Here is a 24,071-nt window from a genome sequence, read left to right on the forward strand (position 1 = left end):
AAAATCAACCCGCTAGGGTCATTTAGCACTGTCAGTACAAACTATTCACCTAAACAGTATATACTGTGGCAGGATTTCCCTTCAATAAAACACATGATCTTGTCTATTTACAAGTTTTGATTCTAAGGAAATGTATTTATACATGAAGTCCCGATGGGATGTATAAAATTCATAAACAGGTCATGTGACTCACAAATTTACAAAATTTATACCTTACAAAAGGATTAATAATAATAATACTTTTATTCAGCGGAGATGCAAGTTCTATTTTAAAATAATTTTTAGAATTCTATTTCCGATACACATAATATATATTCATATAATAATTTTGAAAAAAAAGTATCATGGTTTTCACAAAAACATTAACTGTTTTTTTAACACAACTGTTTTCAGCTTTGATGATAAGAAATATCTCATCAGCTTATTAGAATGATTTCTGATTTCTCATGTTAGATGGCTGAACATGTCTTCACTGAAATAAATTATATTAAAAATGGATTAAATTAAAAACAGTAATTATGAATTGTAATAATATTTCACACAATTATAGTTTTTACTGTTTATTAATCAAATAAATGGCAAGCATAGGAGGCTTAATTCAAAACCATTAAAAAATCTTACTAACTTCAGCTCTGAATGGTAGAGTATGTATACTATTCACTGACAAAAATGTTTAAAAAAAAAAAACTGGGATTATCTGGATCAATTGATAACTACATTTTAAGTTGAAAATTTCAGTTTTCCTACATTTTCTGAAAAAACAACAACAACAAAAACTCTTAAAGTACCCCTGGTTGGGAATCACTAGTGAAAAGCTGCTAATTTTCAGAACAGCAGGTCCGGCTTTAACATGTAAGGAAGGTCGTAGGACTCTCAGAATGAGCTGAACACTTGGGAAGGTGGGTGGAGGGTGGATGCCAGGGTGGGCCAAGCTCATGATTGGGTGGGCCAGGCCCCCAGGTCTCCTGTGAGGTCAAGCCTGCTGGAAAAGTGGATGTGTTTGCAAGCTCCCCTGACTAATTTAGGGCAGGAATGTAAGGCTTTCTTCACTAAGAATTATTGTAGATGTTTTAAAGAATTTTAATCATTAAAGTCACACACCATAACAGACCAAGCATACATAAAACCAAATATTCATTTATACTTTAAAGTATCAAATCTTTGCAATAGTAACCTACACTAACATTCTGTATTTGTAAGCCTATAATATTTACAGGTATGGTGTCCCTGAAACATTGAAATTCTAGTAAGAAATATAAAGGCACATTTTGCATAGGCATCACCTGTTAAAACAGGATATGATTTACATTCAAGCTGGTGTGTAGTTGACATGCTTCACACTGACATGAGATTTCTTGCACGAAACTCTGAATACATATAATAAATAAACACCAGGATGCATAAATCCCAAATGAAAAAAACAAAAACAAATCTTATCAGGCACACAAACACACAAAAGGAAGAAAAAAAGCACAATGTTCCATGAAAAAGTAAATAAAAGTATGAAAAGATTGTGATAAACAACTATGGAATGTATATGAACAGTTTATGAATTTTAGGTTTAATTTTATTGCATTCTAAATAATGATATAAGACATATCAATAGGTTAAGCTATGAATTGAATGTACAACAGTTAAAAAATATAAGCAAAAGATTCTCATGTAATGCACACAGTAAGATGAATTTATAGTGGCTTGGAATCAAGAATCAAGAAAGTCGTCCAGGGGTGTTTTGGGGTTATTTTAGTCATCCTCATCATCAAATTTCACGTTTGCATCATCTGCGTCCAGCTGCAAAAGGATGACATAACATATGCAGTCACAACATGGACAAATAAAAATGCATAGGTGTGTGTGAGTGTTGTCTAAATTTTTGACTGGAAAATGAAACAATAAAGGAAAATATATCAGTATAAAACAATACATTAAGTGTACAACACAAAGCGTTCATATAGCACTTTTTAACTATGTGTTCTATTAAGACATGGTGGCACAGGGCTCTCAGGCCTATAAAAGAGATACTTACACATTTCATTTCCATGATAGTGAAGACGTGACCGGTCATGAGCATTCTCAGAGGGATTGTGAGGATCAGGACAAAGGGCAGGGCAAGTGAAAACGCACTAGATTTTATTGCCCACAGAATCCCCAAACAAATCACTTGGATCAAAGTGTACAAGTGCATACGGATAGTGGGCACCTGTAGAGAAACAGAGAGCAAGAGAGAGAAATAAGTACCTAGATACTGTAGATGGATGGATTAATCGACTGACAGATTGACCACATGGCCAAAAGTATCACTTCTAATTATTGTTGTATGGAGGTTTGGTGTCACTATACTCTGCTGTAAAAAAGTTTGTGGTTGATAAGTGATTTTAATTATGTTTTCGAAAGAAGTCTATTATGCTCACCAACGCTGCAATAATTGAATCAAAAATACAGTAAAAACAGTCATATTTCACAATATTCCTATAATTTCAAATTCTATTTGAATATATTTTGGCAAAGCTGAATTTTCAGCATCATTCCTCCAGTCTTCAGTGTCACATGATCCTTCAGAAATCATTCTGATCATTCTAATAACTTACTGAAAACAGTTGTGCTGCTTAATATTTTTGTGGAAATCGTGATACATTTTTTTCCTCTTTGATGAATATCAAGTCCAAAAGAACTGCATTTCTTTGAAATAGAAATTGTTTGTAACACTATTAAGGTCGACTTTATTGTAACTTTTGATCAATGTAAAGAATCCTTGATGAATAAAAGTGCACTTTTGTCCATGTAGTGTATATGTGTGTATGTAATTAAATCTTACACGGGTGACAAATGGAACAGCTGGGTGATACTTTTTCGGTGTAATAAGCAGAAGCATACGGTCCCAAAGCTGGATGCCACTCAGTGAAGTGATACCCATATAGAGAAAGATACCAAACAGAGCCGTCATAGGAATCAACTTCAGGATGGGCTCCATGAGAATTGAGACCCCTGTGGGGAAAGAATTTGAATGATTCTGTGTATTGTCCAATAACATTTTGTTATGTATAATTTAGTGTTGTCAAACGATTAATCGCATCCAAAATAAAACTTTTTGTTTACATAGTATATGTGTGTGTAATGTGTGTATTTATATATAATATATATATAATATAGATATGTTATGTAAATAAAAACTTTTATTTTGAATGCGATTAACCGCGATTTATGTCGATTTAATTTTTTTTTAAATGGCAATTTAAATATAACTGTGTTTATTAAGTGTCATTATATCAGATAAAAGGCTTGGAACTCACCAATCATCACGGCCACCAAAATACCACTGACTCTTTGTTCTAACACGCGTTCAATCTGAGGTCTGGGGCCTTTGCTCATGACAGTCAGGGCGTTGGCATGGGTGACAGATCTCACTGTAGCAGCACTGAGCCAGGGGACACCGAAGAGAGAGGCAGCTCCTCCCAAGAACACCAAAAGGAGGAGGTCCAGATGGAAACCAGAGCCCTTGACCATTTTTCTTTCAGGCTTACTCACGATCAGCCTGGATGGTAAGGAAAAGGTGTGAGGTTAATGCAGTAGCTACACCAAAATTCTGACTACCAAAATCCTTGCATGAATCTTAAATTATAGTAACATTTCACAATATTCCTGTTTTTACTGTATTTTTTGATTAAATTAATGCAGCGTCAGTGAGCATAATAACTTCTTTCAAAAATATCGTCACTGTATCATAGTATCTTCTTGCTGTTTTCTTTATAGTGAAGATCTCCTAGCATATGTGTCTTCACCCAGTGTGAATTTAAATGTGTTCTATTCTGAATATCATACTCACGTAGTGATCTGGGACTCAAGGAAAATAAGGATGAAGACCAACAAGGCAGGAACAGCACAGGCGAACATCATCCAGACAGGGAATGGCTTTTTCTCACCAAATGGGCTGATGAACCAGCCTCTAGCAGATGGGTTGGACACGGTCAGCCCCTTTGGCACCACCAGTTTCTAAAGCAGGAAGATTACCATTTACACATTTACCATGAGACACATGAATGGAACTATGCATTATAATGTTCAAAATCCCAGGTTATTTGAGTCCAATAATGCATAAAACATGTTTATCTTCATTAGCTATTTCACTAGGGAGTTTTTCCATAATCCCTCAACATGGGTCAATTCTCTAATAAGATTTTATTTTTTTCTTCAAAGTGATAAGTTCAGATCTCTCAGCAATTAATTTCTTGTTCACACCATTTTTAATTTATTAGTTTATAATTTTGTTTATGCTAACTGTATGTGTTTTGGTACTTGTGAGCAAAAGAGAAAGTGCAGCTGTCTACAATTTGCGCAATAACTAAATGCAAATGGTTTGCTGAGAAGAGTTGATTCTTAGTGAAACTGTCATGCATAGCACAATCACTACCATTTTTGAACATGTAGGAACAGCACAGCCCAACACACCAGTTTTTGCAACTTGAAGTGTTACATTCTGTGAATAGATTATTTTTTTTTTTACTGCTGTACTTGACTCCAGATATAACAAATGTGTAAAAATGGACATGCAAATATGGACCCTTGATTTAAATGCAATACAAAAAAATGTACTGTATACATACAAATGTACATATTCTTTTTCTGTGTACTAGTATTGGATTTTACCAGTAGCTATTTACCTACTGTATCAACAAAAATGTAGAACAAAAATTTAATTTGTATAACAAACGTTTCCAAGGTTGACTGCCACTGTAAAACACATCAAAATATTTTAACCAGTACAGCTCACACAATGACAATAAATGAATAAATACATACAGTACATAAAAATGGTGCCATTGCTTTTTGAAGCATGAATTAAATATTTTGAGTTACTACCTTTTGCAGACATGCTAAATCTCATAAAACAGTTGTGACAGTTTAGAGAATGTTAGAGCCAAAGCAATTGAAAAAACCTGTAATAGCAAACTACGTCATATGATTAGTGTCTGTCAAACCTGTGTGTAGGCATCGCTGATGCTGATATCCACAGCAATCATGAAGAAGATGGCGATGGGGACACCAAAATCTCCAATCATTCGACGGATCTGGTGGTGTACAGTATTTTAATAGTAACATGATTAGTACATTTAAAGGCTTGGCTGAATGGTATAATTGCTAAAATGCCCTTTAAACCTATTTTTGGCTAAACAGTACCAGAGTTTTAAATAAAAAAGGTAAACTGAGCAAACTTACAGGACCGGGAAGGAAGGTGCTAGTTTTAAACCCACGGAGAAACAATGCAATAAAGAAACAGCCAAACATAAGGCACATGGACAGCAGGGCAGTGTTGGGATAGGCCCTCTCTACTATTTCATGTTCAGTAATATTTTCATGAGGACCAGCTGTGAAGTTGATACTCTTTTTGATGACAGGGTGGAAGGGGTCTTCCAAAGAATCATTCAAGTGTTCGTAGTTCAAAATCAAAGGATGCGTTTGGAAAATCTGAGAAGAATTGAGGAAGAGAACAAAGCATTGAGAGAAAAAAAAATGAAATGATGTGAATTAATCTAATGAAGTGTGTGCCCATTTGGAAGACTGAATATACCCTGAAAAGCTTGGCAAAGGTCTCATAGATGAAAATCAGAGAGATCAGGATGGAGAAGATCTCTTGGGTGAAGCGTGAGATGAAACGGACAAGGAAACTTCCTTCCACTGCCATAATCACCACCACAATGATGATCAACCACATGCCCACCCAGACACGGCCCACAATGTACTCAAAGCCATTAGACTTGCAGAACTGAATGGGAAAGATGAATGCATTTAGATGGATGAGAAAAGTCACACAGGTGTTGATAATCTACCTCATTAAATCACATTTCTTACTAACAAAAGCATCACCTGAAAGAACGCCTCCTCAAACACCATCAGTGGACCGGTAAACCCAATAATAAGTACTGGTTGAGCCGCAAACAGACAAAAGATGATGCCCTGCACACAGGTAGCGACCATCATCTCAGAGACCCCCATCATGTGCTCCGTCTTGTCCGCTAAAACAGAGATATTGAAAATGAGAGATGGTAAATGTTGCATTTCTTTCTTAGTTTGAAGAACATTTTAAAGAACCTTTTGTGGAACGGAAGAGTTTTTCATGGAAACAGATTTTTTTTTTTTACACACATAATTTTGCTTCAGAAGATTGATTCATCAGTTCAGTTTGAATGGTTTTTGAAGCATCAACTTGTGTATGTGGTCTTGTACACTTACATTACCTGGACCCACAGAGATGAACTATTTTTCTAAAAATCTTTGTGTTCATCTGAGGAAAGAACGTCATATACATCTAGGATGGAATGAGGGTACGGATTTTCATTTTTGGATGAAGCACTCTTTTTAATTTCATCCAGTCCAGGTGGGCAGTTCTTGGCCATAATAAAGTGTGTGCCATATTTTATGCCGTGAGTTTAACGATAAATGCGACTAATTTATATCTTTTTCAGTGGTGAGATTAGTCTACGCTTGCAGTGAATGTACTCACCGAGAAGTCCTCCAAAGGTAACAGCAGGTGAAAGGGCAGCGAAGTAGATGAAGATGACAGCAGATAGCACCTGAGGGTCCAGTGCATCGGTAAAGTCACTAAGGTAATTCTTGTAGCGGCGTTTTATGTCTTTGACCATACCGCCAAATGGATAGCCGGTACGGGCCAGTGGATCCTCCCGTGGCTTCTCAGGTCCAGTTGGGGCTAATAAACACAATTAAACACAGTTTACTTGATATAATTCCAGATTTAACACTAAGATGGCCTGGATAGATGCAGAGGAAAATGTTCCATGTAGCCATTATTGATAAATCTAAACTGCATATATGCTATAAATACATGTCTGAAATTTTTAAGGGTATTATTATTTTTAAGGTAATTAAACCTTAAGATGTGTACAGAAAAAAAAAAGAAGAAGAAAAAACATGCCAAAAAGCATGAATATGATTACATCTTAATAAAGAAGCTTGTCATTGCAGTATTTAAAACATTATTGGCTCTTCCATGATACATTAGTTGTTATGTTCCTCATTTGTAAGTGGATAAAAGTGTCTGCTAAATGACTGAATATAAGTGTAAGTGTAACTATATGAAATATTTTGCAGTAATGCCAGACCAGCATCATATACACTAAAATGAAATTTAGATCTTGAGAAGTAACATGACCAGACCCAACTGAATCTGCAGACTTATTTGCAGTTTTTTTTAGACTGGATCTTTAGGATATCTGCACTGAAATCTGCACAGTACTGCAGAATGTATAAACTGTGTCACATTGTTTAATAAACATCAGACTATTTAGATTATTAAAAAAAAAAAAAGCACACAAGGGGACTGAAGGATTTGTTAAAATTTCAAAATTTCAAATTAAATGAATGCAGTGATACCAGTATCAACACCTTATCATTATATAAAGCCTGACCTTTGCCCCCAACCATGAGTCGGGTGTCGAATGGGCGGACTCTATCTCGTAGCATCTTCTTCTGGAAGTTGATGATTGGCTTAAGCATGCTCTCATCCTGGATTTCTGTGGGTGGGATCACAATGCTGCAGTCCATGAAGTCTGCCATGGCATTGGTCAGATCTTTCTCGTTTGTAGCTAAGTAAGCCTCCAGAGTGAACACCTGTTTGAAGGTACAGATTTAAGATGAGACATTAGAAAAGCCTTCATTTTTATTTGATTTATTTAATAACATTTCAGTGCCAGTCCATAGCGCCTCTTTACCCAGTCAGCCATCAGAGACGCCATGGCCCGGCCACTCTCATGATAGTCCATGCCACTGTGACTGGGGCCCACGAGGAAGACGACAAAACGAACAGGAACCGGAGCTTCCAGAACCCCTTCCATCACCACTGAATCCCGTAGACGTGCAAACGCCACCACTGGTTTCTGGAGGTTCTCCACCACACCTTAACAGTGGTATAGAAACAAGGGCATGAAATATGCTATATAACAAAATAGATGTTTTTATAGAATAAAAAATGGATGTACTCTTACCTGATAAAACCAAAGAGGCCTCCACACGATCAACCATGTCTCGCTGAGGAGGAACAGAACAGTCCAAAAGTCAGTAGTTGGAAAACTGTGATGTAATGATCCATTTTTTATGTTTATTCAGAAGCTAGAGGTTTTTAGTTATTTTTTAATTCTTCGGATGCCACATCTGAGAATCTGACTTTAAAGTCTAAAACTGAAAGGACGGAAGGATAGTGTCACTGTGAATTTAACCAGTAGGACATCCTAGATCAATTTGGTGGTCCTGGAACAACAGTCCTATCAAATAATCATGAACTATAACATTAAGAGGGAAATTATAAACCATGCAGTGCCATAACATCAGCTCTACCCTTTTATAACATCTGACTGGTTGATGTGACTGCTGCAGGACCAACAAGAGATAGATAGATAGATAGATAGATAGATAGATAGATAGATAGATAGATAGATAGATAGATAGATAGATAGATAGATAGATAGATAGATAGATAGATACCTGTTTGGTGATTGAGAATGTTTGCAGCTCTATGTCTCCCGAACCAGGGGCTGAAGTGGGCTCTAATTGACTGTGAAGCAGAAACAATGAGTCATATAAAGTTTATAGTCATATTCAGCTATTAATATAGACCCCTGTGACTCATATGCAAAATAATGAGGATTTCTGAAATATAAAAAACAGTTCCCAGGACTACTTTATACAGTGATAAAAACCAAAGTAACTTTCCTCCACATAAACACAAACACACAAAGCAACACAGATGGCATGGAGCCTAACCTGCGCTTGCGCTGCAGTACGGCCACAAGAGCGTCACGATCAGTGGGCCGGATCTCTTTTTTGAGCAGGAGTTGTTCCACCATCTTCTGACAAATGCTAGATAAGCTGCTCTCATCAACGTCTAGCAGCACCGCCCCTGGTTACAGTCACAATAAAGAACATGGAAGAATATTCGGTAACACTTTAGAATAGGGAACACTTATTCACTATTAACTACGACTTTTCCCTCAATAAACTCCTAATTTGCTGCTTATTAATAGTTAGTAAGGTAGCTGTTAAGTTTAGGTATTGGGTAGGATTAGGGATGTAGAATGAGGTCATGTAGAATAAGGCATTAATATGTGCTTATTTACTACTAATAAATGTCTAATATTCTAGTAATATGCATGCTAATAAGCAACTAGTTAAGAGACCCTAAAATAAAGTGTTACCGAATATTGCTTTTAATTCACACCCAAAACGGGAAACCTGAAATTCTAAAATGTGATGATTAATTTAAATTTTAATTATAACTATTTCAGTTACTATTTTTAATCTTTGGACACTCCTTTTTTTTTCTGTAAATCAAAATAAACATTGGAGGGGGGCTCTTCAAATATTGTTGTGAACAGTGTGGCGTTAATATTTTCAGAAAATTGTCATTTTCATTGAGGGTATATATAATTTAAAAAATATAATTGTGATATGGTGTTTGCTTTACATTATTCACATTTATCAACATGCTATAGTGTCATGTCATTATAACAACTTTGAAAGAAGCTTTGATTTGCTTGGTGTGTTTTTCTTGATCCATTTACGGAATTGTGACCCTGGATTTTTGGCATAAAAGAAAATCGATCATTTTGACCCATACAATGTATTGTTGGCTATTGCTACAAATATACCTGTGCTACTTAAGACTGGTTTTGTGCTCCAGGGTCAGGTTGAGATATGGGCATCTTACCACACTTACCCATTTCCTTTCCACTCTACACTTTCTTATTTAGTTAAAGTGTCTAAAGGCCAGAGGAAACATGTCACTTGGTGTCTCACCTGTGCTCATGACCTTGCGGAGTTGAATGAGGCTTTTGAAGGTGAGATAGGAAATGTGGGGCTGACTCCACTGTCCCGTGGCAGGGCTTAAGTTCTCCTCATAACCCAGCCAGCGCCCCATTTCCTGCCACACCTCCCCACGTAGCTCGTTTAACTCAACGTATGCCTAGTGTGGACGAGAATTTTTATTAAGGCTTTTACAAAGAAGTCAAAGGTAAGAGTAAGTGAATTAATGTATTTGAGTGAATCACCTCTGCATCTCCTCTCTTGATGGCATTGGTGTTGGTATTTCGGGCAGCTGAAGAAGGGAAATGGAAAAAAAAACAGTAGGGAATCAGTAAGGTGTATGGTTTGTGTTTATATATATATATATATATATATATGCATGTGTATGGCAAACACACCCTCTAAGTCTCTAGAGAAGGTGAAGGTCTGATGCTCCTCTTCCTGCTGCCTCATCTGCTCTAAATCATAGCTGCCTTTGTGTCCCGCAGGGGTCCTAAAGAGGGCGACAGAGAGCACACTCTACAACAAACACACCAGGGTACAGACCCGACTGTCACGGCTCCACACACTCACCATATCTTATGCACCATAGGGCAGAATGAACTCCATCCTCTTACAAAGCGACTCAAGCCATCCCTGACACAAGAAACATAAACCTCACTCTGTCCAGCCCTCGCACTGCCCTGGTCGGCCACAAGGATGCGACATTTTACAACTTTACTGTCTGTAATCCTGAAGTATAGGCTACTGTAGTGTGTGTAGTAATCCACTTACTTATTTATTTAAAATGACAGGGGCACATGGTTGGGCTTGTGACCATTCATCACCACACACAACGTTCCATTTGAAAGTGGAAAAATAACTTCTGACTATTAGAGGTTTACGTAATTAGTAAATATTTTTTAGAGATTTTCAGATGACAACTGATGACTGCCTGATAAGCTTCTCCCAAAAAAGAAAGACTATATTAAATCAATAAATATAATAGCTGACTGGTAATTAAATAAAAAGTATATACAATTTTATATAGCTATAAAAAAAGACAACTATTTTCATGACAACTATTAATTGTCAATATCTCAATAATTTGTCAAATCTTATTCTCATTGTTGTAATGTGTAAACATTAAAATTGCATTGTATTTACACATCGTTGTATTTACATTTCACTTGGTTTAATTTATGCTCATTCGAAACAACTGTAAGTTTATTTCACCTTGAAATATCAGTTTTCAAAATCATGCTGATGGTACTTCTAATGCAAAAATACACGAACCTACACACAGTTGCTTTAAATATAAAAAGTATTAACGTCACCAAATAAAATAATACGGTAATCAAAATTTCTAGATGCACCATGGTAATGACAGCTTGGGGATATTAATCATCAAAATAATTTTATAAACATTACCAGTCCTAAAACAGGCTTCATTTTTTTCTTTTAATTCATACAACCTGACTAGGGCAGGAATCTTAAGCTGTGGCTGAGAAATGCAGTGAAGCAGATGCAACTTTATTCGCATTTCTATCAGTGTGTTTTACGTGTGATACTCACAAGGTGAACGGAGATGGTAGAGGTGACTCACTGTCCTCATAGGACATGTCGTTGTCCTATAGAGAGAGAGAGAGATATCTATCCATACTATAATACAAATGTCATGCCAATAAAACAACCTGCACTTGAACTTCATCAACTACTTCATGTGCTATGAGATGCTCTCCTCACCCCTTCAAACGATACTGCTTCCATCATCGAGACTGTCTTCTCTCTGTCCCAGAACTCACACATAACCTTCATTCACACACAGAGAAACAAAATGACACAGTCAGACTGGAAGAACTGCACACCTGCTACATGCAGTGGTTATCATTCATTCATATATGAACTCCCCTTTATTAAAGTGTTACTACAGACAACACAACAAATACATTTCAACAAAGTGTATGATTGACTAGTATGAGTTTTACCAGTGAATTTGACTTCAAATGATTGACATAGAATATTTACAGTGTATTTGCAATAGCATATATAAGCATGAATTATGAAAAAATATACAGTCCTCAATGTTCTGTATGTCTTTGACTACTTCATTTAAGTAAAAAACAGCAAAGCCTCAGTGTATTTCTCAGTGAACAAAAATCTGATTATATTATCAACATTTACCAAAAAATTACTACTACTACTAAAATTATTTCCAACGTGTTAAAGTTAATTCAGTTCCACATAAAAACAAACAAACAAACAAACAAACAAAAAAACAAATAAACAAAAAAATGTGTACAATGATAAATCGAGTGGAGGGAGAAGAACACTGCTTCCTAGAATTGTTTATTAGAATACTGCAACTAATAAGTTATATATGATAATGTGCAGCATATACAATAAATACTCTGAAGAAAGTTACTCTATATAGACAGAATTATACACACAGTGTCCAGCATTTCAGTAAACAAAATACACCAGACTGCACCAATTTAAAAAAAGACAAATGATTTTCAGTAACATGATTAATATTTAGATTTACTTATATATACAAATTTAAACTTGCAGAAATTTTCTTTTAGCTTAGCAGTTTCAGCAACTCTAAAATGAATGGCAAATTTAAATATGCTACCTGGAATAATCTGCTAAATGCAGTTATAAAACAAACAATTTGACTCCTTTATATGAGCCACACATTCACAGTTTCCAGTATGAAAGATCATTATTTTCAGTCTCAATCTTTTGAGATATTTAGAAAAACTTAAAAAGGACATTTAGAAATACAACTACAGAGACAATATATATAATATAAAGTTCAGATTTTTGCCAGCAATCCTTGCAAAATGACTGCTGCAAGTAACAGAGAGATCTGCACACTGGAAACACTGAAAAACACTAAAAACACTTGGTGTAGAAACAATTTTCACTCAGAAACTGCGAGTATATTTCACAAGCAATTACAAAGAAACAGCAAGTAACACACTGAATTAACCATGACATTTTTAAGTAGAAAAACTGTAATTGTATTTTCTTGTAAAACAGATAGTCTTTGTTTGATAACAACTATAAAAAAATTGTTTTTTGCAGTGTACCTTTAGCAGGTGTCCCCCTGTGCGCAATTTTAACCAACTGTTTTCAATTGCACTCACTCAGACAGACCTTCTCATAAACACTTAATTTGACTGTTTAACAGAGCGCAGCACACCCTTACCTGAGCCCAGGTGGTCCTGGCGGGTCTCTGTGCTGGGTTTCCGCGTCTACACTTTGAGCGCCCAACTCAAAACTGACCTTGGATTGATTCAAAAGGCATGGGTGGAGATGGAGTGATAATGGAAAAAGAGAGAAAGACGTAAAGTCACGTAGTGTTCGGCAATCCGAAAAGCATCGGCATGCGAAGAGCACCCAGGGCTGGGAGGGAGTGATAAGACCCCCATAATCAGAGAAATAGCCTTATCGATGGGGCCACCTTACAGCAGGAATACCCCAACCCTAATACCACTCCCAAAAACAGTCAACTTCAACCCGGTCCAAGACAGAACAGAGTAAGAGAGGCAGAGAGAGTTTGAGGCCTCTGGTTGTACAGACTGTTACCTGTCCTAGTTAATTCTGTGTCCTCATTAAACTGATTCAAAAGGCATAGGTTCATGTGAATTGTGCACTTTAATGCTAGTTCCTCAGGTAAAAAGGTTTCTGCAAAAAACATGAATATAAAATATAAACAACAGCCCATCGTTCAAGCCACTCCCAGAAAACAGTTAACCTGGATAAAGGCCAAATTATGACACACTGAGAGAGAGAGAGAGAGAGAGAGGTTAAGGTATAATTTTAATGTGGAGCTCATCATAAGCAGGGTAAACTAATCAGTAAAACAGCATCTTGCCTTCTGACGTCAAGCTGCATAGAGGTTTGGGATTCCCTTCACGTTGGGTATTGGTGGACACCCCTGTAAAGGTGGTTGGGGGGGTGCTTTAAGGGGTTTCCCCCTCCACGACCCTCACATCAGTTTGATATGTCACCTTTTTTCCGCTGAGTCACGGAAACACTGCTGCCCCTTGAGCCAATGAGAGCTCGTTCAAGTCCTGGAAATAAATAAAACAAAACAATAATCCAGGGTGTGTCCTTTGCTGATTAACTTTTCATCCAGAGTGATGATTCTGTGAACCTTCTTGGTTCAGGTCACTCTCTGGAAACGCCATTTGTGTTCCGTGTATATTCCTGTCTTACTATTCATTACTATTCATTACTACTCAGCACACTTAACCTCGTCATATAATTTGACAGATTTAACTCTCTTTAGGGTGTAATGCAAAAGAAAGTTTCAAATATAACAGTTTTATAATAAAAAGTTTAATAGATTACACTGAAGAAGGAAAAACAGACACATTTTTTTGTATTTTAATTGTACATTTCTCAAATGCATTATGCGTTTTCTGAAAATGCATATTTTGTCTTTATCCCTCACTTTCTGTTCAAGCCAGTTATTTTGTGACATTTCCATGGTTTAATCTCTCTGACGTCATAAGTAAGGGCATCGTAACAGTGTTTTTGGTCACACGGTTCAAACAGATTACGGTTTACTTACAGTATGTCTTTGCACTTATATTTGCCTTATCAATATTTCAGCTCTGCAATGAGGGAAAGAAGTCAGTGATTTGTTTTATACTATTTTTTCTCTGGCAAAATATACAAAAATATTAACTTTTGATGAAATTATCTCAATACACTGTGAAAATGGACATTTATATTTAAAAGATATTAATTTAAATTTGAATGGAATAAAGAAAGAATCTGCTCTGAGAGAGTTGAAATAATGTGGCCACATATTTCTGACTGTGGGAAGAAAACGCTGGCCCCAACTCTGAATTAGGGAAAAGCGTCCATTATTTTTTACAGCAGTTTTGGCCATGGTACATTCGGTTTGGGGTGAACTCGGCTGGGAAAATGATTTTTGAAAGAAGCAGTAACCTGGCATCAACACATTATCAACGCACACATGACCCCATGACTGTTTACGACTGCGCTCAAATACACACACAATTTATATCTTTCAATACATATGAACAACTAATAATCATTTTCAATATTTCAATACAAAACAACAATTTATGTGACCGAATGTGATGCATTACCTGAAACATGGAGATGGGGGTTGTGTGGTCAAGGGTCTTGGGCTGCCATTTAGAGTTTGAAGGTTCAATCCCAAGTGACACGGATTCACTTGTGTCATCCTCCTGTATTATTCCTAATGTGCCCTCGAGCAAGGCAGGTTGCTCTTAGACAAGCGATCCTGCTCCCGCAGAGTTCAGCTCCAACCCCAATTAAACACATCTGAACCATCTAATAAAGGTCTGCATGATTACCAGAAACTTTGAGGCAGGTTGCAGCAAAACTCTGCAGAAAGCTGGCCTTCATGAGCAGGATTGGACAGGTCTGTCCCCGCAATTATTATGCTGCTGTCTTGACTGAGAGCTGAAACCTAAGAAAAAGACAATGCCAAATGAAAGGAAAGAGGTAAACAGCAGTCACTCCAACATACAATGAATTCTAATAATATATAGTCAACTTATAATTTACCTAGTGTTCATTTAAAATAATATCTACATTGTTAAAGTCCATGGGGAAGAATACGCACCTTTATACCAGGTGCATTAGAGCACATTCTCACTGGGGACATCAGGCAATGATTACAGTCCACTGACAACACATTTATGATGCCAGCATTCACGTGGCTAGAGACCTTTCAGGTCTAAAAGAGTAATTAATGCTCAGTACTGCAGTTATGAGACCTATTAAAGGATGGAATAACTGCATCTCCAGAGAGGAGCATCACATGACCCGTGAGCAATAACTGAACCATGATTACTGAGCCAGTCAGAGAGGAAGTTTGCTTCATATAGTGTGTGTAAATGCTAAGGCAGGATTTTGTCACTTGTAGTTTAATACTATACCAAAAATGTATGTGTTTACTACACATGCATACTACAATGTATGTGTATTTACTACAGTAGATTAAAATGATGGAAATGATATAACAAATACCAGTTTGCAATATCAAGCAGCATAACATAATGTTTTTGTAGCTATGAGATCGGAAGTCTCGCATATTCAAGTTACAAGCAGCCGCATTCGCTGTTGTGTTAGACATAAAGTGGATAAAGTAGGAATGTGAATATTTACTCTAACCATTATTTGTAATGCATCATGAAATCTGAAATTTGATTTGATTACACTTGATTATTTTGGTAGCCAGGTATGGGGGGGAAGACGCACTCCTTAAGATCAATGTGGATTTACTTTTAAACTGTAACATATTTAGATATAGGTTTAGCAAGTGCAGGATGATGATGCATCAGCTAATGTTTTAATAAATAGAAACATTTGAGAATTTAGTTGTTATAGCACAAAAAAAGGGGTGTGCGATGGCCCCTACTGCAGTAAAATTGCCCCTGCCTGGGATAAGGTCAAATTATTATATGACATATAGATACAGGCATATGAATATTTGAATATTTAATTGCAACTTTTACTCCACAAGTTTAAAAATGTATCCAAAAATCCATAATTAACAAATAGACACAAAAACTTTAATGTCAAAGATCACTATTTTCTTAAATTAAATCAATTACCTTAAAACTGTTTAGACTGACTAAATCTCAAAATGTTGATATTCAGATGAAATGACAAAATAAAAAAAAAATAGTGTAGCCATTCATCAAAAGTGTTGAGATGAGATTTTCTGCCATCTATAGTTAAGAGAAAAACAATAAGGTGGAGGGGCATCTTACTCTTTCTTACACAAATATAACTAGATGGACAATTTAAATTAAAAATTAAAATTAATAATTTTAAACAAATGAAAAAAACATTTCCCCACATTGTAAAATCTTGCCAAAAATCATGCTGTTTGACATTCACAGACTCAAGATTTGAATTTTGATTAGGAAATTAATGCGTAATATATTGGATATTATTAGAATGATTATAATTAATAAAATTCAGTAATTAACTGATTTTTCTTTGTCAGGTATTTTTTTTACACTACTGTTTTTTTTTTTTAATAGTATTCTTGCCCTTGTGAGTATCTCTGCTCTTCACAATAACACCAGTGTGCCTTGTATATTATTCCCCAGTGTTCATGCTATACTGCACATATCACATTGTACAGCACACAGTGTGTATGTGTAGGCGTGTCGCTCCTCCAGTCTCTGGCGTTTTATGATAAAACACACCAGCTTGACTGTTCTGTGATAACCATACACACAAACTATCACCCGCTGCTTTAAGGGCGTTCACGCAATTTTCATTTTGAAAATTACAGTGCAGCGTTGGAAACTCCTAACTGAATTTTCCTCATATTATCTTAGCCTTAATAAGCATGTACAGTACGCCCCATTACATGTACTTTAACACTTTTGGTATAATGAAATGTTGGCGTCAATGCCCTAGCAGTGTTTTGTCTTACAAAAGCAGAGATGTGTTATATTGACTCTGAGCCTTCCTGACTTGAACTTAATCACCATACTTAATATTTTTGTTCAGTGCACTATATTTACAGTAGCCTACACTATTACACGCCTGACTCTTCTGAAATGCCACTGATTGCTGGTAATAAACACCATTCTGTTACTTGCAATTAGTTAGGAAATCTTCTTTATTATAGATGGCTCCATTTAAACAGTTTCACCTCCATTTTGTTAATGCATGAAGTGTAAACTGAGATAATAGCAAATATACTAAAAGAACACAGCAGCAAAGAGAAACGCCCTCTACTGCTGGCAGAAATGTTTACAACCTGAAGGATTTCTCCAAAGCAATTCACTGCTGCACTAAAACATCTAATATGAGTCATAATTCATGAAAACTTATGTATTATAAATTTACTAGCCCAAAGCAGACAGATTTCATGAGAGTTAAATGTTAGTTAGGCACATGTGACAACATATCAAAAACAATCTGTAAATATTTTTAGACACTGTTTATTGAGTGATTTTTTTACATTACATGGACCACAATTGTCAATTATCTTCAAGTTAGTTAAATCAACAGTTTTGGTACTTTTTTAAATGAAGTAATTTTACCAGTTATTTACCAATTACCCTACCAATATCTGTGTCTTTTTTTCCCACTAAAAATCATTCTATAACTTTATCTTTGAAATCCTACTCAATAAGTTTAAGTTTTAGGTATCAGAATAAGACCAGGTCTCATATCTCTTGAATAAACTGATTATTCTGTCAGAAAAACTGACCATTAAATAAAACGAAAAAACAAAAAAAGTACTCTTCACTCTCTTCTTTATTACTACGGGTTCAGAGTTTTCTGGACTAAAGCTTCATACCATAACTTTTGAACTTTGAGCTACGGCAATCATTTACGTCCAAAAAGCTAGAGTGATAAAGGAGACGAGTGAAGAGCTTCAAAAAAAATAAAGCCATTTTCTGCGATCTGTGTGGATCGAACAGAGGAGATGGTAATGGGCATCAGAGGTCAAAGCATTAGAGGATGATGCACTCTTTACGGTTTCTGGTGATCTTTTCAGGCTTTCCATCCTTAGCCTTAGCAATGGCCTCCATAATCTACAGAGATTAGACAAAGAAAAAGATAAGGAAAATTAAAAGACGTAAACAACACATAGCACTACTATAGGTACAATTGTAGACAGACTTGACTGGATTTGTTTTTCATTATATTAAAAATCTTTTTAATATCTTAATCTTTTCTAAATTCTTGGATTAAATGCTTGAATTTAGTCTGACAATGCAAAAGTGCGCCAAACTATACATGTTTGGACAATACTTTTGTTTAAAAGGGATGTGTTGGAGTGAATAGTGAACAATGTCCATCGTAAATAAGAAACCGTTCAACACCGTTTAAACCACACCCCAGATTAGGTTACTGTATGAATGTCCAGAGCGTGCAGAGCTGAAATCTATATTAAATTGCGTCACATTTTTGGCACTATTCTCAAAATTCCGTTATTTCAAAACGTTGTCTTACAGAAACAAACTTACATTATATGTGACAAAGCATGATCCCACATTTATAAGTTTTTGTATATCAAGCAAAATTCAAAAGTGTTGGTTTTAAAAAGTAGGCTATTCTTGATCCTATAGGCTACATGCTATTTAACCCAATAAAAAGACACAAGTCTAAAACTAGGAAACAATATAGGCTACTTAAAGTATTTAGCCACACAATATAAACAAACAAACAAACACAAAAATGTAATATTCCCTGATGCTTACATCCTCTTCATAAGGGAAACCTCCTGTTTCTAATTTTGAGAAGACCAGATGTTCATCGATCTGTACTTCAAAACTTCCTACAGGAAAGAGGAAGGTGATACTGTTACTGTGAACATCACAAACTTTTCATTCATTTAGTGGGTGAGGAATTTATGTAAATATGCTATATGTAGATTATCGTGTCTATATGAGGACAGTCAGAAGGACACTGTGTACTCAACCTCTCCGGCCCACGAAGCCTGACACCTCGGCATCAGGAAACTTGGCGCAGATGCCTCGCTTCAGCTCCTGAAAGCGAGGCTCGTACCCTCATCCGCCGCTGGTGGGTCACAGAAGACTAGTTATTCATTTTGAAATATGCGCAGTCATTTCTGCATGTATAACCATATCGCACGATAACAACACTAGCGTGGTGTTCTTTTGGGTCCTTTTTTTCACTGGACTGGTCAAACCGGTTCACAAAACATCGGAATGATTCATTTACATTCCGCGCGGTTCTTGAGTCAACAACTCGCTGACTCCTTGTATGATGTAAATAAATACACTTTAACTAACTGTTAGGCTTACTTAACGTAAATTGAAATTAAGTTTTAAACGTTTTCTTGAATCATAGCTGCGACAAACTTGAACTTGGACTCATGAAATGCAATAAACATTACGAATGAAAGAAAATTGATAAAATATATGACTACATTTAGTTTACTTGAAAAAATTGGAGCATGTAAATATGCGACGCTGTGATGTCAGGGACCACAGGATGATCGGCATTTGAATCGGCTCTTTAAACGATCTGCTCAAAAGAACCGATTCGCATTTCGCAGCAAGTATTCTTATCTCCAGACGCCTAAAAACACAGCATTTATGGGCATCACAGCTACTGCGAAGTGCGTGTTTGATGACCAAATGCGTTATATGCAGCTCACTGGGTTTTTTGAAACATTGCCGACACATTTAAAAACTCAGAAATGTATTGGCAGTGAAAAAATGTACAATGAGGAACAACAGTAATTTAAATACTTGAATAGGCTACACAAGTAAAGAAACTTACCAGTATTCGACTTTTATCTTCACCACCATGATTCTTGTCTTTGGATTCTGACCTGTGAAGGTTAATGGTTGCCTGGTTGTTCGAGGAGACAGAAAACAACACATCCACCGACACACCTGCGTCAGAAAGGCTACACCCTGCTCACCTCCACCTGTCTGACAAAAACACGCCTACAGAGTTTCCAAAGGCCAGTACCTGTTCATCACTGTCAGTGACAATGACCCTCTTTAACAGTTCATCATTGTATCAATAGCCTAAATGTCAACAGCTGCATAAAATAATTATTTTTAGGGTACACTTGCCCTCTCCGGCAACACTGAGGGGATAAAAACATCGCAAACCACACTTAGCTAGTTTGACAGGCCTGCATTCTGATGGTTTGCTGGTTGGCAGCTAAAATGTCAGGCCAAAATGCAGTAAAACATTTAAGGTTTAAGCTGTTTTCAGAAGTATGTAGCACTGAATGACTGTGTTAGAAGGTTTACATACAGATTTAATGATTTAATATATTTTAAAATACAAATATTGTTTTAAATAAGGACAAGCTGACAAAAAGCTTACTGTAACATATAATACACTGAACATATGTGACCCTGGTACACAAAACCAGTCATAAGGGTCAATTTGCCAAAATTGAGATTTATACATAATCTGAATGCTGAGTAAATAAGCACATCATATTATGATCGGACAATATTTGGCAGAGGGTGCAAAAAAAAAAAAAAAAAAAATCAAAATGCTGAGAAAATCATCTTTAAAGTTGTCCAAATGAAGTTCTTAGCAATGCATATTACTAATCAAAAATTAAGTTTTGATATATTTACAGTAGGAAACTTACAAAATATATTCACAGAACATGATCTTTATGGGTCTTTGACCCATATAATGTATTTTTGGCTATTGCTACAAATATACCCCATGCAGCGACTTAAGACTGGTTTTGAGTTCCAGGGTTATGTATAATCAAATTCATTGAATAGTCCGTGTATTTTATTTAATGTCTACAAATTAAAGAATCAGTTGGACTGAGTTAAGCAGCTAAACATTACTGTCCTCATAACCACATGAAGAAACTTCCATCCCACAGCACTATATTGAATTAGGTCTGATCTACCACCTTAATTAAAAAGACTAATAATTTCTGTATGTGATTTCCAATTTCTTAATATTAATTATAATGTCATATAAAACATTTGTTATCTGACACGCATACCAAAGCCAGTACCTCAGAGAGAAACAGATTTTGTGTAACAGTGTTCTGTTGACTACACATTAACAGAACACAGATGAATGCAGAACAAATTGCATGTAAAAAGCAAGGGTACAGGCACAATCAGACAATAAGAGATCCAGACACAATTGGAGGACAAAACCAGATGATAGCTCATTATTTTATTAACCGTACACGAGTGATGTTTCATAAACAGGGTCTTCAGTAGTTTCTTAAAACACACACAAAAAAACATGCAGCAGTGTCTGCAAGTCATATAAATGCCCTTAAACCAGCTATTTGGTTTGATTTAATGATGAAACATTCTATAACACTAATAATAATTTTTAAAAAAACCACTGCGCAAAATGCTTGCAAGAGGCAAAACACCTGAGCTTTGACACCAAGCGAAGTTGGTGTAGAATGTTCCCTACAGAACTTCAAACACTCAAAAACAACAGATCTCTTCATGCTGATATGAGATGGTGCACGTGAAGGGACACTTGCAAAATGACAATATCTACTCAGACACACCCAAAAATAATGAGCCGAGCTTTAGGCATTCCCTTCTTACAGCAAACGTTTTAGTACATTAGTATATTCTCTTCAAACTCCCCAAAACAAAAACAAATAACCAGCAGACGAACAGTGACCCCAGTAGGCAATGTGGCTTCAACAAAAAAAGAAAAGAAACAAAGACATTAACCCTTCCATTGGCCTCCTCAGCATCCCCGCATCTTGCTCCTCTAGCTTAAAGGATGTGTGGACTGCAGGCCTCATACCATAACTGCTCACTTTAGAGTTACGATAATCATTTACGTCCAGCAACCAGACCGGAGGAGTGAAGAGGAGGGGACGTTTAAGGAGCCTACATCAATACACTCTTTCTCTAGATGTTTAAATTATGTTAACAAAACCATTCATAATCTAAACATTTTTAGAGCCAATAGTGAAGGGTCAAGTATTGAAACTTTAGAGGATGACACAAGGAGGCCGGCTCTTGGTGATCTTCTCCACCGGCTGGCCATCATAGGCTCTTTGGACAGCATCCATAATCTTGTGGATGGGATAAAAGAGAGATATACACATGTAAAAATCAATCAACTTTTTATAGGTAAAAACGTTATACAGCGTGAGATATTTACTCACATCATCCTCATATGGGAAGCCACTGGTTTCCAGCTTTGAGAAAATCAGTTGTCCATTGATCTCGATCTCAAAGCTCCCTGGAAAAGAGAAACAGAATTCATATTTTTGCATAAAATGTAAATCACTGTATGGCCATGAATGTGCAAGGTACCTTGGCGGCCGACGAAGCCACTCACGTCCGCATCAGAGAACTCAGCAGTGACGACCTGCTTGAGCTCCTGAAAGCGGGGCTCGTACCCTCATCCGCCGCTGCAAGACAACAGTGAATGTAAGCGGACAGTAATTATGCCATCCAACAAACGTTTGGATCCAGGCAAACAGGCAATGGGTGGTAACTAGTGTACGAGTTTATGTCCGACAATAAACCTGGAGACTAGAACTATGGAAGCTTGTTTTCTGCCACAGAATAAAAAAAAAAAAAGAAAAAAAAAAAAAAAAAAAGGAATTAGGCTACATGATTTTCTCTCACAATTTGGTCTTTGTTTCTTGCAATTCTGAGGAAAACTAAGAAATTCAGAAAAAGTCAGTTGCGGTTCTTTTTCCTTTGAATTTTAGATTCACATCTCACATTTGTTTTTTACTCCACTATAGAATAAACAATAAATAAGGAAATTGCTACTTTTTTCCCTGGTTTAGATCACCAAATTCTGAGTTTAGATCCTGAAATTTTAGACTTTCTCAGAATTGAGAAGGTAAAAAAAAAGTCGTAGTTACCTTTTTTTATTCTATGATAGAAAGGGGCTTCCATATCTTTTATGAGAGGGTAAAAAAATCTGCGATCACTCACTGGAGACAGTAATCTAGCAAATACCATTGCACATAACTTTCCTCACAGTTCAGTTGCTGTGCACATCATATCTCTTTGCATGCCTTAAATATATAAAAGACATAGGATTTTTATTTTATTTTATTTTTTTACATTCGATTATTTGTTTTTCCAAAATATACGGCACATTCATAACCCATTAAGCGTTAAAGAAGCTAATGTTTGTTATAGAATGTTGCTATAAAGTAAATATAGCCTAGTATTTTAATGGGTTCCTGGGTTGCTTGGATGGGGGTCTTTTACTCTGTATAGACTTTACCAAGGGATATACAGTTTAGGATTTAGTCTTCCTGCTAAAATCCCATAGTAGATGGATCATCTTAAATCTCTGAGGTAAAGTTACCAGCTCCGATCTTTAAACCCTTTCCAAACCTGTTTACGAGACACGCCGGGCATTTTGGAGAACAGCACGTGTTAAAACATGATGCATGATAAACTAGTACATGATATTTATTCAGGAATACATAAAGGACACGAGATAATGAAGAGGGTTATGTTAATAACAAAGACAGCAGAGCTGGCAATCTGCACGAGCTGTTTAATCTAACGTTACCACATTCGTGAAGACATTTTACCTGAATAGAGGAAAACGTTTGTAAATCACATAATATTTTAGATAATCTACAGATTTACCTTTTGTAAAATCACTCACCAGTATTCAACTTTTATTTGCACACCCATATCTGCCCAGCTTCGTCAGTGCGTGCTTTACGCTATTGTGCTTCCGCGTCTCTGACTCATTTTATATGAAACTAAACCTCTAGCGCCCTCTTTCAGCTGGAAGAGACATTTTGACGACAA

The 24,071-nt window shown here is 36.3% G+C and overlaps 3 protein-coding genes across 3 annotated transcripts; all 3 read right to left on the reverse strand.

Annotated features, from left to right (window-relative positions):
* Window positions 1–545: 545 nt before the first annotated feature.
* slc4a1a (solute carrier family 4 member 1a (Diego blood group)) lies at window positions 546–13,145 on the reverse strand. The gene is made up of 21 exons (XM_058769005.1): window positions 13,004–13,145; window positions 11,536–11,601; window positions 11,365–11,420; window positions 10,209–10,303; window positions 10,056–10,102; window positions 9,805–9,970; window positions 8,773–8,908; window positions 8,494–8,563; window positions 7,998–8,040; window positions 7,725–7,909; window positions 7,422–7,623; window positions 6,500–6,703; window positions 5,863–6,011; window positions 5,567–5,761; window positions 5,215–5,463; window positions 4,977–5,066; window positions 3,824–3,990; window positions 3,291–3,532; window positions 2,816–2,985; window positions 2,027–2,200; window positions 546–1,791 (listed from the first exon to the last, which is right to left on the reverse strand). The coding sequence occupies exons 2-21, from the start codon at window positions 11,596–11,598 to the stop codon at window positions 1,744–1,746; spliced, it is 2,751 nt and encodes a 916-aa protein (XP_058624988.1). The 5' UTR covers window positions 11,599–11,601; window positions 13,004–13,145; the 3' UTR covers window positions 546–1,743.
* Window positions 13,146–17,752: 4,607 nt separating this feature from the next.
* selenow2b (selenoprotein W, 2b) lies at window positions 17,753–20,291 on the reverse strand. Its single transcript, XM_058769068.1, has 4 exons — window positions 20,086–20,291; window positions 19,259–19,356; window positions 19,038–19,114; window positions 17,753–18,368 (listed from the first exon to the last, which is right to left on the reverse strand). Exons 1-4 carry the CDS (start codon window positions 20,187–20,189, stop codon window positions 18,288–18,290), a joined length of 360 nt encoding a protein of 119 aa, XP_058625051.1. The 5' UTR covers window positions 20,190–20,291; the 3' UTR covers window positions 17,753–18,287.
* Window positions 20,292–21,462: 1,171 nt separating this feature from the next.
* On the reverse strand, window positions 21,463–24,033 carry selenow2a (selenoprotein W, 2a). Its single transcript, XM_058769069.1, has 4 exons — window positions 23,923–24,033; window positions 22,596–22,693; window positions 22,445–22,521; window positions 21,463–22,351 (listed from the first exon to the last, which is right to left on the reverse strand). The coding sequence occupies exons 1-4, from the start codon at window positions 23,949–23,951 to the stop codon at window positions 22,268–22,270; spliced, it is 288 nt and encodes a 95-aa protein (XP_058625052.1). The 5' UTR covers window positions 23,952–24,033; the 3' UTR covers window positions 21,463–22,267.
* Between the last annotated feature and the right edge of the window lie 38 nt (window positions 24,034–24,071).

The sequence above is a fragment of the Onychostoma macrolepis genome, chromosome 03, assembly GCF_012432095.1.
Source record: "Onychostoma macrolepis isolate SWU-2019 chromosome 03, ASM1243209v1, whole genome shotgun sequence".
Classification (NCBI taxonomy): Eukaryota; Metazoa; Chordata; class Actinopteri; order Cypriniformes; family Cyprinidae; genus Onychostoma; species Onychostoma macrolepis.